This window comes from Dermacentor variabilis, chromosome 10, assembly GCF_050947875.1.
Source record: "Dermacentor variabilis isolate Ectoservices chromosome 10, ASM5094787v1, whole genome shotgun sequence".
NCBI classification, from domain to species: domain Eukaryota; kingdom Metazoa; phylum Arthropoda; class Arachnida; order Ixodida; family Ixodidae; genus Dermacentor; species Dermacentor variabilis.
The window spans coordinates 99,858,252-99,874,013 of NC_134577.1; the positions used below are offsets into that span (position 1 = coordinate 99,858,252).

Genomic DNA, 15,762 nt, shown 5'->3' on the forward strand with positions numbered 1-15,762 from the left:
GCGCCACCTCTTTACGGATAAAATCTTTGATGTGGGGCCACAGATAACCATCATAAGTGTGTGCCACGTCGTTCAGGTCCCTGCTCTCTTATTTTCCGAAGCAATCGCGCGAAGGAAAACTGAAGATGAAGGATTCGAAAGAAAGAAAATCATGCAGTCTTAATAAGAATTACACCTTCTGCGGCTTGTAGAACTTAGTTTCCTGAACCTATAGTTACAACAAATTTCATTAAAAAATAGGCTGTACACCGGCTGGCACACGTGGAACCATTTCGTGGCTCTACTGTCATTTGAGCAAAGTGATTTGGAGAGCACATCGCGCTTGTTACCATACTTAACCATCAAAGTTCCTCAGAATAATTACCTGAATTTGAAAAAATAATTATGTTCAGATTTTGTAGAACTATTCCGACAAATTTTCTTAAAGAACTTCATCCTCGGCCCACTCCATTTATCCAAATCATGCACATTACCTGACTAAATTATAAAAAAAAACAATCTTGGCCTAGAATTATAGAGACGAAGAAAGGGAGGTTATACAACACCTTGGTTGAACACGCCCGTTCTTGTGGGAAATGCGCCGGTACTCGATTACAGTGACGCGTTTATTTCTTGCGTTGGATACGCGGCCCTTGGTACGTCATGTGCTGACGTGTAATCCTATCTATATAAAGCCTATTTTCTTCCATTTCCCCCCCTGAACTTTTCATCGACGCTCCGCCATCCTAGACAAGAAAAAGATATTAAAATATATTAGTGCAGTTGTCGGTGTGGTACTAGAGGCGATTCGAGCTGAATGTTCTGTCGAAGCATCACAGTCGTGACGACGAGTCGTACATTGTCTGGTGCACGATCACTGACGACGATTTCAGCAGTACTATCGGAGAATGCACCGAGACAGCAACCACCAACATGACATACTGCCACCGCCCATGTCACGACAGGGATTACCCATGCTCAGTAGCCGACAATCCTACATCATATATTCATTGATAGCGTAGAGGCTGTCATTTTGCGTTTCAGTTCCAACACTATTGTCAGAGAATGTACCAAGACAGCAAGTATCAACATTAAATACGGTTGCCGTCAGTTTACGGAAATGCTCGGTAGCCGGAGATTTGTGGTCAGCTGTTTCATTCATTCGAAACAGCTGCCATTTCGCGTTTTGGTTCGCTAACGTGGCTCTCTGGTGACACACTAACAATTTCAGCCGTTACAATACTGGAAAAAAAGTGAAACGCCGCTCTACCGTATACAAAGATGGTGCAAATAAAGTTTTTAGACACTTTATGTTGTTACAAGTCACACGGCCAAGCTCGTTTCACATCTTTCCTCGGTAAACCACAACCGAAACTAATAGCAAACGGCTAAACTGCATTGCATTCGATTTATAATGTCACGGGTGACTTTCAGGGTGCACCAGGTACTATGTTCTTCGTGTACGAGGCCTTCCAGTTCATTTTCGTGTAAGCTCGCATTTCCTACTGATGACGTCAGCACTCGCCGATGTTCATAACAACAGAACGCGTTCCGATGACGTCAGGAAGAAGTGGACTTGTCCACTAGGTGGACTATTGCACAATAGCCCACCAGCTCTCCGCGTTATCACAGGGCTCCGCAAACACTGGTGTTGACGAGCTACATCGCTATGCGAAGTTGCCTACCCTCCGTACAACCATCGAAGCATTGAAGGCAGGACACGAGGAACCGCTGAAGCTCACCAGACAAGACAGGACTCTACTGGCCTACTTGGGAAAGGAAATAAACTTTATCACAACTGCCATCCGACATTTCACCTTGAGATGACATTGCTGTTGTCGGCAGTACGCCCACGCCCCGATACGTGGGCGCCCGCCGGGCAGCATTCGCTGCTCGTCATGCGCAGAGATTGGCAGATACACCACCAAGCCATGAACAAGTGTACACTGACGCAGCTTTCGAACCATGCACCAGCGAGGGAGCATTCGCCTACCTCATAGTCGGTCCTTGTGCTACAGATTCTACCTTTTCAACTGCTGATGCTTACGACGCAACGAAACTTCAACTCCACGGAATAGTCTGGTTATTAGAAGCACCACGCAAGCAAAACACACCGATACATACACCGACTCTAAGTATGCGCACTGCATGCCTGCAAGTCTCGCCACACATCCTCATCAGAAGTACACTCCTGGCCAAGCAGGCCTTCAGGCGTGCGTAGGCCCACGGGGTCACTGCAACACTTCATTGGATCCCTGGTCGCCAGGGCAACGAGGGAAATGAGAGAGCCCGCGAGGCGGCGCGTGTCCTTCGTTCCAACCGCGTCGTCTCACGAGATCCTTCAGTAGCCCTCACCACCAGCACGAGCAGCACAACAAATGGAGCCCCTTATGACCCAGATAGAGCTCTGAGAGCAGCAGCCAACCGAAGCAAGAGGGAAATCCGTGCGGGTGTGCCCTCAGATCAAGACCCATTTCCCGCGGGTCTTCCCAGGTCGGGGCAGGTGTTGCTGTATAGGCTCCGTTCCGGCTTTGTCCTCACACCGGATGTACTGGAACGGTGGCGGCAGTACCGGCGACGCCGGGAAAGACACCCTCCATCCCCGTCTCCCAACTCCTTCCCGTCACAGGAACCCAGCCCTCACACAGCCTCTGCGGACCAAGAAGCACTCCAAGCGCCACACAGGTGCCCATGACTATGACATCGCCACGCGGCCATCCACAGCCCATCTTATTTGGGAGTACCAGCGACACGCTCAGCAGCGGGACCACCACCAGAGGGTGGTGCGAGTGTCGTGCTACGAGGAGTGGATTAGACCGGCAACTGGCTCAATGGATTCCGACAGGGTCATTCTGGACTCGCTATTGGCTTTCGCCAAGGACGCACAGCTCCTAGGGTGGCTCTGAATACGCCCTCCCCTCTCTTCCTATTCCCCATTATAGGCCTCTGAGATATCCCTCAATAAATACATCTTGTCATAATAATCATCATCCAGCGGCCGTGCCAGAGGTTGCTGGTGGACTGGAGAGAGAACCTCTGCTAACTGCTCGCGCATGATATGCTGCAGGACAGAGGACAAAGGTTGACCACAGAGAACCATCATCAGTGTGTCCGATTGCATACAGCAATCTCGAAAGGGTTGTCACTTGAGGAAACTATTGTCGGGCGAGCGCTCCTTGCCTCGGTAATTCGTCAAAGGATTGGCAGTAGGTGAGTACAGCTGCGACGGTTGTAGGATTCTTGGTCAGGAGCATCTGGAAAGCGTCAATTTCAACGTCGTTGAGGATCTGCTTAATCTTATCTTCCTCAGTCATAGTTAGGCTCACACGGTTGGAGAGATCGAAGGCGTCTTCAATATTTCTGGTGAAATTCTCGCGTGACTGTAGCGCGCGTCGGCGGGGGCGTTGTTCGGCGCTATCTTTCTCCGGGGCAGGTCAGCCAAATACCTCCACAAAGGCAGTCTTAAATTCCGTCCATGTCGCAAAGGTTTCCTCGTGGTTGCTGAACCACAGGTTAGTGACAAGCTAGGAAAAAAATAACGTTGGTAAGTTTGGCCGCGTCGTCCCATTGGTTTTTGCTGTTGCTCTCCCATTGATGCGACGAAAGCCAGTCATCGACGTCAGTGTCGGCAGTGCCACTGAACACAGCTGCGTGACTGCACCCGTTGACGAAGTGGGTCGCTCACCGGCGTCAGGAGAGCAGCGAATGGGGGCAGCGAGAATGCTCCAAGGGCGCGACTTGTCGCCAGTGTCCTCCAACGACACGCAGCGATTTTGACAGTTCTGGTTGCGGCGCTGCCTGGCGTGACGGTGGCACGCAGCGTCAAGGCGGTTATATAAAGTCCGGTACTCCACTTTGTTGCTCTTGATGGCACAGCGTTCGGTGAGACAACGGACAGCGCGCAGATTGAGAAGCTTGATGTCGGGGGCGGATGTTCCAGCAGGCACCGTGCACGCTTTCGTAGCGGCATCCACGCACCTCGTAAGATGCGTAAGAAAGTTTGTATTCGCCGGAGGAGGTGTGGCACAGAGGAACCGAAAGTGGGACCAGTCGTGACGCGGTATGTGCGTGTCCTCGTGCGGTTCAGGCCGAGCGGGTCGAGGGAGATCGGATAGTGATGCGACCTCTGCGTGTCAGGGCCTTCGAAGCCACTCGTAGTAGCAGCGCTCACTCACGAGCGACAAGTCTATTGCAATCCCGTGTACCCTCCGACGCACAAACGTGGGACTGCCGGTGTTGATGATTAGCAGGCCCGAAGTATGGATGGAATTCAGCAGTTTCCTGCCATTCGGCTCGCTGTGGGCGCTGCCCCACGCCGTGTGGTGGGAGTTGAAATCACCGCACACGACGCAGTCGCCACCGATGTGCGCGGTGAGGCTCTCAATGAAGGTCGTATCCCACCGTCGTACGGGTTGCACGTACACGCCGGCGACACAAGTGTCGCCCCCCCATCCCCCCCAACGCGCACAGTGACAGCCACGCACTCTTCTGAGGTGAGAACGATGTCGGCCACATGAACGACGGCCGAGTAACTTAGTGAGGTATTCTATTGTATTCGTCCATGACATTACATATCAGCTTAGTCCAAGAATTCTATTTAAGTCTGGCGACTATTATTGGATTTGTCTATGCCGTTGCATTGTGGATGATGAGACGACGTGAATATTCGATGTATTCGCTTAAGCTTTAGGCGCCGAGCGCAGTGCGAATGGCATGAGAGAATAACAATTTATTGAGTGAAAAGATAAGGGGGAATTGGGAGCGGGTAGATGGATCCCTATTCCGAGACTCCACTGGCCAGAGCTAATGGCCGGGCTTGGTCGAGGAGACCCCTGTGGGTCTAGAGGTCAGTATCGGCGAGGATGGTTTCCCACAGCTCCCTATTTGTGATTTTCGTTGCCAACAGGGGGAATTCAATTTTGGGGGTCTGCTCGGGCATTCCCACGTTACGTGGGCGAGAGTTAGCTTCCCCCAGCACCACGGGCAGTGGCCGGGATAGGCTGTAGGCCAGATGGCATGCCACAATCCGAGGCGTGGGTAGGTGTTTGTTTGAATTAGTCTCGGGTCTCGGGAATCCGCTCCGCTCAGACTCGGGTGGAGGCCCCGCGTACGTTCCGCGTTCCAGACGCTGGTGCTCAAGGATGTCGCGTGGAGATTTCAAAGGACCGATCGGGGTGTCTCGGGCTGCACTCTCGCTCGGATAGCCAATTCTCCAGCGAGAGCATCTGCCCTTTCGTTGCCCTCAAGCCCCGCGAAGCCCGGGCTTCAGATAACACTGCGCGTTTCCCGGAGCGGGTGACCTAGTATGCGTAGTGCACACGCGGGCAGTCTGCCTTGCATGCACAGGCGACAAGTCACCTGTGAGCCCATGATGATCACAGGTGGCTGGGCGGCCGCGTCTTTAACCTTAATTGCCATTGCGATGTCGGCTGTCTGCGCCATGGCTATGCATTTAGTCCTAATTGTGGCAGCAATGTCGAATTTCGATTGGTCATGTCGGGCTTGCGGCCACTATTATATGGCGACCTGGCCCCGGAGCTGCATCTGTGTACAGTGCGTCAGCAGAATTTCCAAATCATTTTTTAAGTTGGTTTGCCCGAACCTTGCGGCGGCCCTGGTGGTAAAAGGGGCTCACGTTTTTGGGAATATCGGCCACTATGAGGTATCCGCGCATCGTTCGATGTCGAGCCACTAAGTCTTCCTTGCGGTAGTGCGGCCGTATACGGGGTAGCCCAATGTCTCTAGCAGCTTTCTACCTGTTGGGGATAAGTTTAGGCGCTCTCATTCTGATATGAATACCGCTACCTTTAGTTCTTCGAAGGTGTTGTATACTCCCAATAATACATTTACTTTCGCCGAGGAGGAACCCGTAGGGAGTCCGATGGCGGCTTTGCAGGCCGTTCATATAAGGACGTCTATCTGCTCCAGTTCCGTTTTACGCAACTCCTGGTAAGGGAGGCTGTATGTAATGCGGCTGATGATGAAGGCGTGAACAAGTCTGAAAGTTTCGGCCTTGCTAAAGCCGCTACGATACTTCGTCAGTCTTCGTATAAGTGTAGAGATTGGTTTGACTGTCGTTCGGAGAGTTCCGATTGTTTTATGTGCACGATAGTTACGGTAAGGGCGAATTTCAGGTCCGGTATTTGTTACATTTGTTTAGCTAGCCTGTTCATGCCCATATTGAAGAGCAAAGCCGATAGCATTGATCCTTGCAGAGTTCCACGATTTGGCATTGCGAGAGCTTCAGATCTGACTTATCCTAGCCCTATTCTGGCTTTTCAGCCCGTTGGGAAGGCGCGAATGTAGTTGTAGGTTTTTTCTGCGCACGGCGTATTGCTTAGTTCTTGTAGAATTAGGTCGTGTGCCATTGTGTCAAAGGCACTTTCACATCTACTGCCATCATTAAGTGTTCGGCGCCTGTCGAGATGTTGTTGATTACCTCTTCATGCAGTCTTAGGAATATGTATTTAGCGGATAAATTCTGCCTAAAACCATGCATGTTCTCAGATAGGTAGTCGTTTTCTTCTAGGCGGTTATTTAATCTGGTTAGTATGACCTTTTCATATAGTTTTCCTACACATGAAGTCAGATGTATAGGTTTTGCAGGCTGCGGGCTTTCCCGACAATTGGATTAAGAACTATGGGCGTTTCCTTCCATTGCGTCGGTAGCGTTCCCGTGTCCCGAACCTGCCGATTGAAGTGGTCTGTGAGCTTTTCTAGATGCTCGTCACTAAGTTTTCGTAGCATTGCGCAAGTTAGCTTGTCTGAACCGGGGGCGGTGTTCCGTCGTGCGGATTGAGCCGCATCGAAAAGATCGGCCTTTGAGATAGGAGTGTTTAGCGTCCCATTTTTCGGGGCCATTGTACTTCTGTATGACTGGAGCCAGGGTTTTCGATCCGATGTACTTCACCCAAAGCAAGTTTATGAGTGCTTCGTTCGAGCCCTTTAACTCCCCGTCAAGTGTAATTAGGGTCCTGTTGGTGACCGTGTTTGTATTCACCGGCGCCAGCATGCTTCGCAGTATTGCCCAAATTCTGGCTGTCACTAATGCGCCTCTCATGCAGTCGCACAACCGTACCCAGTTTTCGGCTCCCAGTTTGCTAGCATAGTTGCTTGCCTTTTCGATCATTTCAACTATTTTGTGTCTGGATTTCCGATTTATTCTCTGTCTTTTCCACCGTCTTGTGAGCCCGCTCCTGCAATCCCATAGGTGCAGGAGATGGGCGTTAATTACGGGGTTTTTGTGGTAAGGCTGAGTTGCTTAGGGGTGCTGGCGTGAGCATCGAGAAGTGAGCAGTCCACTCTCCCGCGTTATCGAGCCCATTGTCGTGGAAGGGAATGTTTCAGTAAACCAACCAATCCGTGATGGTTACTTCCCCTATAGTGCGTCTGATTTTTGTTGAGTCTACTGAAAGGCTGATAATGTAGTGCTCACTACCTAGTGTTGCGTCGAGATTTTTCCCGATCACATTGTCCAGATTAAGGGTAAATGTCAAATCGGGGATAGTGTCTACGCTAACACTGTTTCCTATCCGTGTTGGCACCCGCCGTGGTTGCTCAGTGGCTATGGTGTTGGGCTGCTGAGCACGAGGTCGCGGGATCGAATCCCGGCCACGGCGGCCGCATTTCGATGGGGGCGTAATGCGAAAAACACCCGTGTGCTTAGATTTAGGTGCACGTTAAAGAACCCCAGGTGGTCAAAATTTCCGGAGTCCTCCACTACGGCGTGCCTCATAATCAGAAAGTGGTTTTGGCACGTAAGACCCCAAATATTATTATCCGTGTTGGAGCGGTTGGGAGCATTTCTAACTGCAAACCGAATCTTTCTATGACCTGTAATAGCAGCGTTTCCTTCGGAGTAACCCGTTTATAGCCCCAGGTTGTGTGGGGGTCATTAAAGTAATCTAATAAGACTAGTCGGTCTTTCCGTTCTAGTGAGGAGGTCGTTTCAGCGAGGATATTTTCAAAGTCTGCTCTTCTCTGTTTTGGCAGGCTGTATATGTTTACAATGATGGTAGTAGCTCTACCTCGTTTGTTCGCATACTTTTTTATAATTTGGTGCTGCATGGCGCAGTTTTGTACGCAGTGGGTACTCATTACGACGTCCGTGGTCACCAGCGTTGCTACCCGCGGATAATCGGGATTAAAAATCGCATATTATCCGCGTACTTTAACTGGTCTGGTACCAATTTCTTGTAAACATATGAAATCCGGTTTTATGAAAGCCGCGTTTATAAATTGTTGCATGATCGCCGTTTGTTTGTCGAAGGGGCAGCAATGCCAGTGCCATATTTCGTGTCAGTATGATGACCATGTTAGGTTGCTCGCCATTGTCCTCGCTTTCACTTGTGTTTAGTTGACGCGGCCGTTAGCTCGACGGGGCGCCGGGGCTTCCGCTCGCATGTTTACGTACTGTTTGTTTAAAGCTTGAGATTGATTCATCTACCTAGCTTTTAAATCTTTGAAATTGCACGTACAACTGTTCTTGGAAGCTCTGCATACTTTGCATGTGATGCGAGATTTGCGCCAGCGCGCTTTCTATCGGAGTCTGAGCTTTTGGTGCCGGGGATGTCATTGCCGCACGCGCTTTCGTGGTGCTTTGGGAAGTGGCAGAATTTCGTTGTTTTAAGGACGCCAGCACTCGTTTGATTTCGTTCAGGCTCTCTCTTAGGAGTTTGTTCTCGACTATGATTTTTTTATATTAGGGGTTCTCTGTTAATGGAGCAGCAGGGGTTACCACCCTCGCCCTGCTGACCTTTGGATTGTCGAATTTCTGCGGGTCCTCCACCCTGTGCCCGGCAGCCTCGTGTAGCGGAGCCCTAAGGGATTGGGAGGTGGGAGTGTATGGATATCGTTTCTTCTTGATTTTGACCTGGATCAGGGCGTGGACCTGGATTGTGATCGGGATCTGGACTTGAGTCTATGTCTTTCCTGGGAGCATGGTTGCGTTTCCGTCATGGTCGGCCAGGAGTTTTCGTCGGCTTTTTCGGTGCTGAGCCATCTTGGTGTCCCTGGCAGTATTTGCTTTTCTGCGTCCATTCTTGATTGTCGCTGCTTTCCTGCCTTATGTGGGTTGTTGTTCGTCGGTTTTAGCCTTTTCCTGCATTGGCGGTCTCCCGTCAAATGCCCTTCTCCGCATGTTGCGCACTTGGGGGCGCATTCGTGATCAGGTGCTGGGTTGTGGGTTCCGTACATGCGGCACACCACTATGTCTGGTTGAGGGCACACATCCTAACGATGGCCTACCTGGTGAAATATCTTGCATACCAGTGTGGCATTCTTGTAAGCATAAGATGCGAGCTCACCGCCTTTGTAGTAGACGTATCTTGGAGTGATTTCTCCGTAAAAGGTGATCACGGCTGTCTTCGTGTCTCCCAGCATCCGCGCGTGAAGTGTTTCATCTCCTTACGTGCGTACTCGGAGATTGGCCTTGAGGGTGTCGGGGGGTGTATGTGGTTGTATACCATGTATGACCCCCTTATTTGTACCTTTGCCGGTTGCCACGTATGTGTTCAGTGCGTGCGCGTGGCCATTCAAGTTAAGGTCCCCGATTCGGCGAATTTCGCCTGTCGTTTCTTGGCTTGGTGTTGATATAATCAGGATGTTCGATCCGGGTTTGATTCGCCGTAGGAATTGGTCTCCGCTTACTTGACCGTTGCAGGCCACAGTCACTGCGTCCGTTAGTCGCGGGCTGGTGAAGTTTTTCACGGGTAGTACTCAGTACGATTTTGAAGTCGTCTCTGAGAAAAGGGGGCAGTCGCCGATAGCTGGATTTCCGTTTGGGCTTTTCGTGCGCCGGTGTCGCCGACGTGTGGTGTGCCGTCGATGTTCCGGCGTTTTCCGAGAAGCTTTTCCTGCTCTTTGTTTGTGCGAGACCTTTCTTCTGCCCGAGCGTGAGCACTGTATGCCAATTCCCATCCGTCTGCTTGGCGTTTTCCGTCCAGTGGGTTTGCTTCCGAGGCTCTTGCGAGCTGGCAGGGTCGTGTGCTTCGATTTCCCGGCAGTCCATGCCACTGGCTTTTATCCGAAAGCTTAGAAAACCTGAAGAGCATCGGTGTCGTTTCGGGAGCCTCCAAAGTCGACATGATCACGTGCGAGCACCACACACTCACCGGCGCGTCGATGTGCGGCCTTCGCGATGGCGTTTGGGTTAGCGAGGCGCGCATGTGGGTGAACTGCGTTGTGTCTCGGAAAGTAAAAAGTTCCAGTTAGTCACAAATGTGGTTGGTATCCTCTAATGTGGGTGAACTTCAAGGATCCATTGGGAACGGTGAAAACAGTCATACTTTTACAATTCCATTTGGAAAACTGAAGTGAGGAGCTGATCCGAGCGCGTCCGCGCTCTCCATCGCAGGAACGCTTTCTCGAATGAGATCGCATTGAACTCACAGAGGCTGTCTGGCTTGATGAAGGCGGTGTTTTGCGATCCTTAATATCGACTTCTATTTGCCAGTAGCCAGTCTTGAGACCCATCGACGAGAAGTACATAACGTTGCAGAGCCGATCCAATGCGTCGTCTATGCATGGGAGGGGGTATGTTTCATTTTCCGTCATTTTGTTCAGTCAGCCATAATCGACGCAGAAACGTAGGGTTCTGTCCTTTTTCTTTACCAAGAGTACAGGTGATGCCCATGGACTCTTCGACGGCTGGATGATGTCGTCGCGCAGAATTTTCTCGTGTTGTTGCCCTATAGCTTCACGTTCTCGCGTAGAAACTCGGTAAGGGCTCTGGCCGAGTGATCGAGGGAACTCTTCGATTATTATGCGATGTTTTGCAATTCGTTTTTGTAAAATCCTCGTTGACGTCGAAAAGTAGTTTTTCCGTGATCGGAGAAAACTTCTGAGCTTTGTCTGCTTGCTCACCGGTAGACTTGGATTTATTTGAAGACTGACTCGTAAATTTTGGTCGTCGGAGTACGTTTGGCTCGATGTATTCCTTGACGTATACGATGGTCATGCCCTTGCTGATGTGTTTGAACTCCGGACTGAACTTTGCCACCATCACTTTCGACTTTGACTTTTTTCTCCGCCAACATTCCAGGGTCGGCGTGCCAGAAAATATGGGCCACCTCTTGCATGAAGATCGCGATGGTCTCATTCGGCAGTTGCACTGGGGTTTCTAGTAGAGCTCGGGCTCGCTTTTTGCGCACAACGCTTTTGAATGTCTGCAGGAAGCCGCTCCGGAACAGGTCGCACTTCGTTACGGTGGCTTCTCGATCGTCGAACCACGTCCTGCCGGTGTCTTTCAATGCGAAAAATACATCGCGAAGCTTGTCATTGCTTTTCCAGTTGTTAAATGTTGCGACCATTTGATACTTCTCTAGCCAGTTCCCGGGTCCTCAAATGCTGAACCGCGGAACTTCGCTGGCTCCCTGTGCTGCTGCAGCGCGATCGGTGTTGGTTAAATTGGGGCTGTCATTGTAGCTGTTGACGTGGCCGTGCACTTCCTGTTGTTCTCAGGCAAAAGTCCGTGCTCCCGGGGCAGTCCTTGAAGCCTGTGTATAGCTTGCTGGTCCTTCGCGACGTTGGTGTTGTCTTCGTGGCTCGGGCTTCGATCATGGCTTTGCGGTGGCGTTCGGTAGATAAACGCACTAGCACCTCAACCAGATGTCAAGTTTAAAAGACGGCGAATAATACAGCGGCAAATCTGGGAATGACGAAACTAACTTTAAAAGCGAAGCTTTCTTTGGCTCTTCCTATGACTTTCTTACGGCTGCTGTCGCCCACATCGCGTTGGGAGGTGGCTCAGAGCGTGTATATAGATGACAGGAGTGAAAAAAAGAGGAAAGGCGACTGGAGAAGCTCGTTTTCACCCCACCGCATGGAATGTGCACAATACCCTGTGCAGCTGCCTGGCCGTCGCCATATTAGACGCTTGACAGCTGTAATTGTCCGTGGCTCCAATCAGAAGCATTGCAGAAACTGCAGCGCTTCCCTTTCTTCTAACGTGCAAGGCCAGAGGGGACGCAGATAGAACTGTAGAGAGGAGAAGAGGGGAAGAAGTAGAGGCAGGAGAAGAGGCAGTTTCCATGCAAGACAGGGGAGGAGGTGACGTGAGAAGGCAAAGAAACCCCACTACTTTACAACCGTGGTTGTGGGGACACAGGATAAGCTGAAGTTCCTGGGACGGTACAGTACGTTGCTGCTATTTCTGAAAAATAAACGCCATGCAAATATGTCAAGCGGGCAACCTATGCAGGGCGTGGAGAAGCAGAGCCGCTATAATTTAAGCGCACCGCAGGGTCCAGGAGACACCACGGAAGCGGTCGGCCGTCAAATCAACACTTCTGTGCCAGCCGCGTCAGCTTTGCGGCTATGGCATTACTAGAGGTCGTGGATTTGATCCCAATCGTGGCAGCCGCATTTCGACGAGGGCGAAATAGAAAACCCACGTGCACTTAGATTTTGGGAGACATTAAAGTACATTACGGTGTACAGATTAATCTGTTGTCTGCCATGGCATGCCTCTTAATCCGAGTTTGGTACTGGCAAGTATAGGCCCATATTTCAATCCAAGTTTAATACTTCTGCCACAATGCGATGCGCCATGTGAGGCAACGACAACGCTCAACCCTCTCAAAGGTTATAAAATATGGCGCACAACAACGCCTCAAGCAAACACATCTCCCTTTATGTTTTGTATACTACGCAGACAAACAGCAGTGGTGCACGCAAGGTAACGTTTGACATCAACTCACCACTCTCGTGAGTTGATGTCGAATAGCCCCCCGTATAACTTGCGGGAATACGGGGGGCTGTCCGTTTTATGAGAACGCAGACACCACATAAATGGACGATATTGTGCGATGCCAAATCAGCGCTACAGGCGCTAAAATACTTTTTAAAGAAAGGGCCATACTATCTGCTCGTGCTGGAAATTGTCGAACTCGTCGTGGCCACGTTATCACCTTTCGATGGGTGCCTAGTCATTGTGGTGTTTTTGGCAATGAACTTGCTGACAGTGAGGCAAGATCGGCCTGCTCTTCCTCTGATGAAGCACGGATTGCCTACTCGCGACCTGACACCAACTCCATGATCAAGGCACTCATGCAGGACCTTACAAAGGCTTACAGAGCCCACTATGACAACATTCACAGACGTCTACATATGATCGACCCAGATGGTAAATTCTGTTTGCCTCCGAAGCTTACACGGAGCGAAACATCATTGCTACACAGAATTCGGGTCGGCGTTGCTTTCACCCATCGCTACGCACACCTCATCGGCCAATCGAACAGCCCTGATTGTGAACACTGCCAGATGCCCGAAACACTGCAACACGTACTGCGCGACTGCCCAGCATATATGCCGGAGCGAAGGACGTTAGACAGTTTCCTAGCCAGCTTTGGCAGTCAACCACTGTAGGAGGAAGCTATCCTCGGCCCATGGCCTGACACTGCAATTTCAATGCGTGCAACAAAAGTATTGTTGAAGTTTCTGCAGGACACCAAGCTCGACGAGCGACTCTAACGAGACAACTGTCTCGTGCACATAAGCACTCACCACTTCTCTTATCATCATCATCCATCGCAATACTTTCACTCCCCTTCCCTCTTCCCCAGTGCAGAGCAGCAGACTAGAACGCACTAGCTCAGGTCGACCTCTCTGTCTTTCCTATCAATAAATTCTATTCAAATTCAATTCAGCCCTCTCGTGTTGGCCTAAACGTTGAAGAAATTGAGCTTTAGCCGTCGGCATCACCGCTAACATCGATTCCCACATTGCGTGGGATCTGCAAAATTTTTATTGGCAAACTCGCGTCCACAAACGCAAGTTACTCAAAGCACAGCGATAGCGGCGAACACAGTCGGCGAATGTTGAAATCTGCTAAGCGAATCAAGCGCAGCGGCTTTTATACGTGAGTCATCGAAGGTGCCAAAGAAATCGCCGGTGCCCGCGTGCAATTCGCGGCGTGCATACATGATGCTGGGTTCTGCTTTGAGAGATAACATTTGTTAGACGGTTAAACGAGGTCGCCTGATGAAAGACAAACGAATACATACATACATACATACATATATATACATATATATATATATATATATATATATATATATATATATATATATATATATATATATATGTACACACACACACACACACACACACACACACACACACACACACACACACACACACAAGGTCGGCTGCATCATGACGGGCGACGGGAGGCTGCAGGGCATTCTTTATCTCACGGGCAGCGCTCGGCCAGCAGCACGCATTTTTACCGTCAACCGACGGGAGCCGGTTTTGTTCACCGAACGCACGTTTAAGAGCAGCTCGATCCCACTGTGCAAGCGCTGCGTCACGTGGCTTTTTTCATATTTCGCGGGCTTTCTTTGCAACCCGGAAAAAAAAAGGACTACGTGAGACGTATCTTAAAGGAAACAACTCAATCAGTGGTGTCCTAAGGTGCTCTATAAATCTGCCTATCATACTTGGAGTCCTCAGCCAATAATTAAAAAGTTGGATGATTAACCTTAATAATGAGTGAGTTATGGTGAAAACAAAAAAAAATTGTCTGAGTTACTGTAGGCTATTGCGAATAGTATCCGTTCCGCTCAATTCGCTTCCGACGCGCCTTTAATTTTAAAATTCTTGGCCCAATTTATGTGGAACACCCTGTATATACAAAATCAATTTCCTGCGCGTAAGGCAGGTAAATTTGCATAGTTATCTCCTCCATCACTGACTGTGAGGATAGTGGCAATGAGATCTAGCGAACTGGACGCTACCGCAATTACGCAGGAGCTAGGTTTTTTTTCCAAATCAAATCAGTTTATTTTCATCTCAAGGATGAGGGCAGGCTCGGGATAAAAGTGACATCAGTCACTTGAGGGGAACCCGAGCCTCCCTGATACATTGAATGCATTGAGGACAGACGAACAGAATTCGTTCATAGCAAGAAGGGGTTAATATTTACAAGTCGTAATACTCATAGATTCATCATGAACTGAAAATATATATATACAGATTCCTTTACGGTTAAATTAAGCAGTATAATACATGAAGACAAATTCCAATATACACTGAAAGTATAGTTAGTGATAAATAATATTGCGTTGATTTCATGATAAAAGGGCTTCCCTAATAACACGTATGCCAAATTCTTCAATTATTATCTTTTTTAAAATTAATTTGTTTAATAAAACAGGAACAGTGAAGCGAAGCATTTGTCGGCCAAAGTGTGTTCTGCACAATGGAATGATCCAGTGTTGTTGGTAACGTGTAGGGTATGGTATAGTGTATGGTTCAAGTTGAAAAATATCCAAAAAAGCTCGATTACTATTGAGCAGGGATTTTTTATATCTTATTGCTAGGTAATACTCGTAAAGCTGATGAATTGGGATAATGTTACTTCTGTTCGTAAATTCGCGTGCTCTTCTGTAGGCCAGCTAAAGCCCCTGAAGTAGTGTCCTTCTTGAATAGCGTGCTCCAACTTGTGCTTGTTGAATAAAGGATGGGTCAGTGCAAGTCTCCAAGAGTCGTACGGCTTGTGAACGAGGGCTAGAATATTCAGGAGCGTAACAATAACACATGAGTAAAAGGCGAGATTATGGAAAATGCGCGTGTGCCGTGCAAAATAGCGGCAGCGAAACTTGATCGACACTTCACCGAAGACTCCAAGACCACATCTCGGTGCTGGGCGGCAAAGGAGTACGCGCAGTTCATCATTCTTAGCGAAGTGGAGCCGACGCAGGTGAGCCGACAGCTGTCCACGTAGCGGCCCGAGGTCCTCGCTCAAGCCGTTCCTCTTTGTTGTTTTTTCGCTCCCGCTATTTT

General features: G+C 49.6%; 1 protein-coding gene across 1 annotated transcript in view; it reads left to right on the top strand.

Annotated features, from left to right (window-relative positions):
- The first annotated feature begins 2,525 nt into the window (after positions 1-2,525).
- Positions 2,526-15,762, top strand: part of LOC142559355 (sphingomyelin phosphodiesterase-like) — a 171,278-nt gene continuing 158,041 nt past the window's right edge. Inside the window, exon 1 of the mRNA XM_075670968.1 lies at positions 2,526-2,798. Coding sequence (XP_075527083.1) covers positions 2,526-2,798 — 273 coding nt within the window. The remainder of the gene's footprint in view (positions 2,799-15,762) is intronic.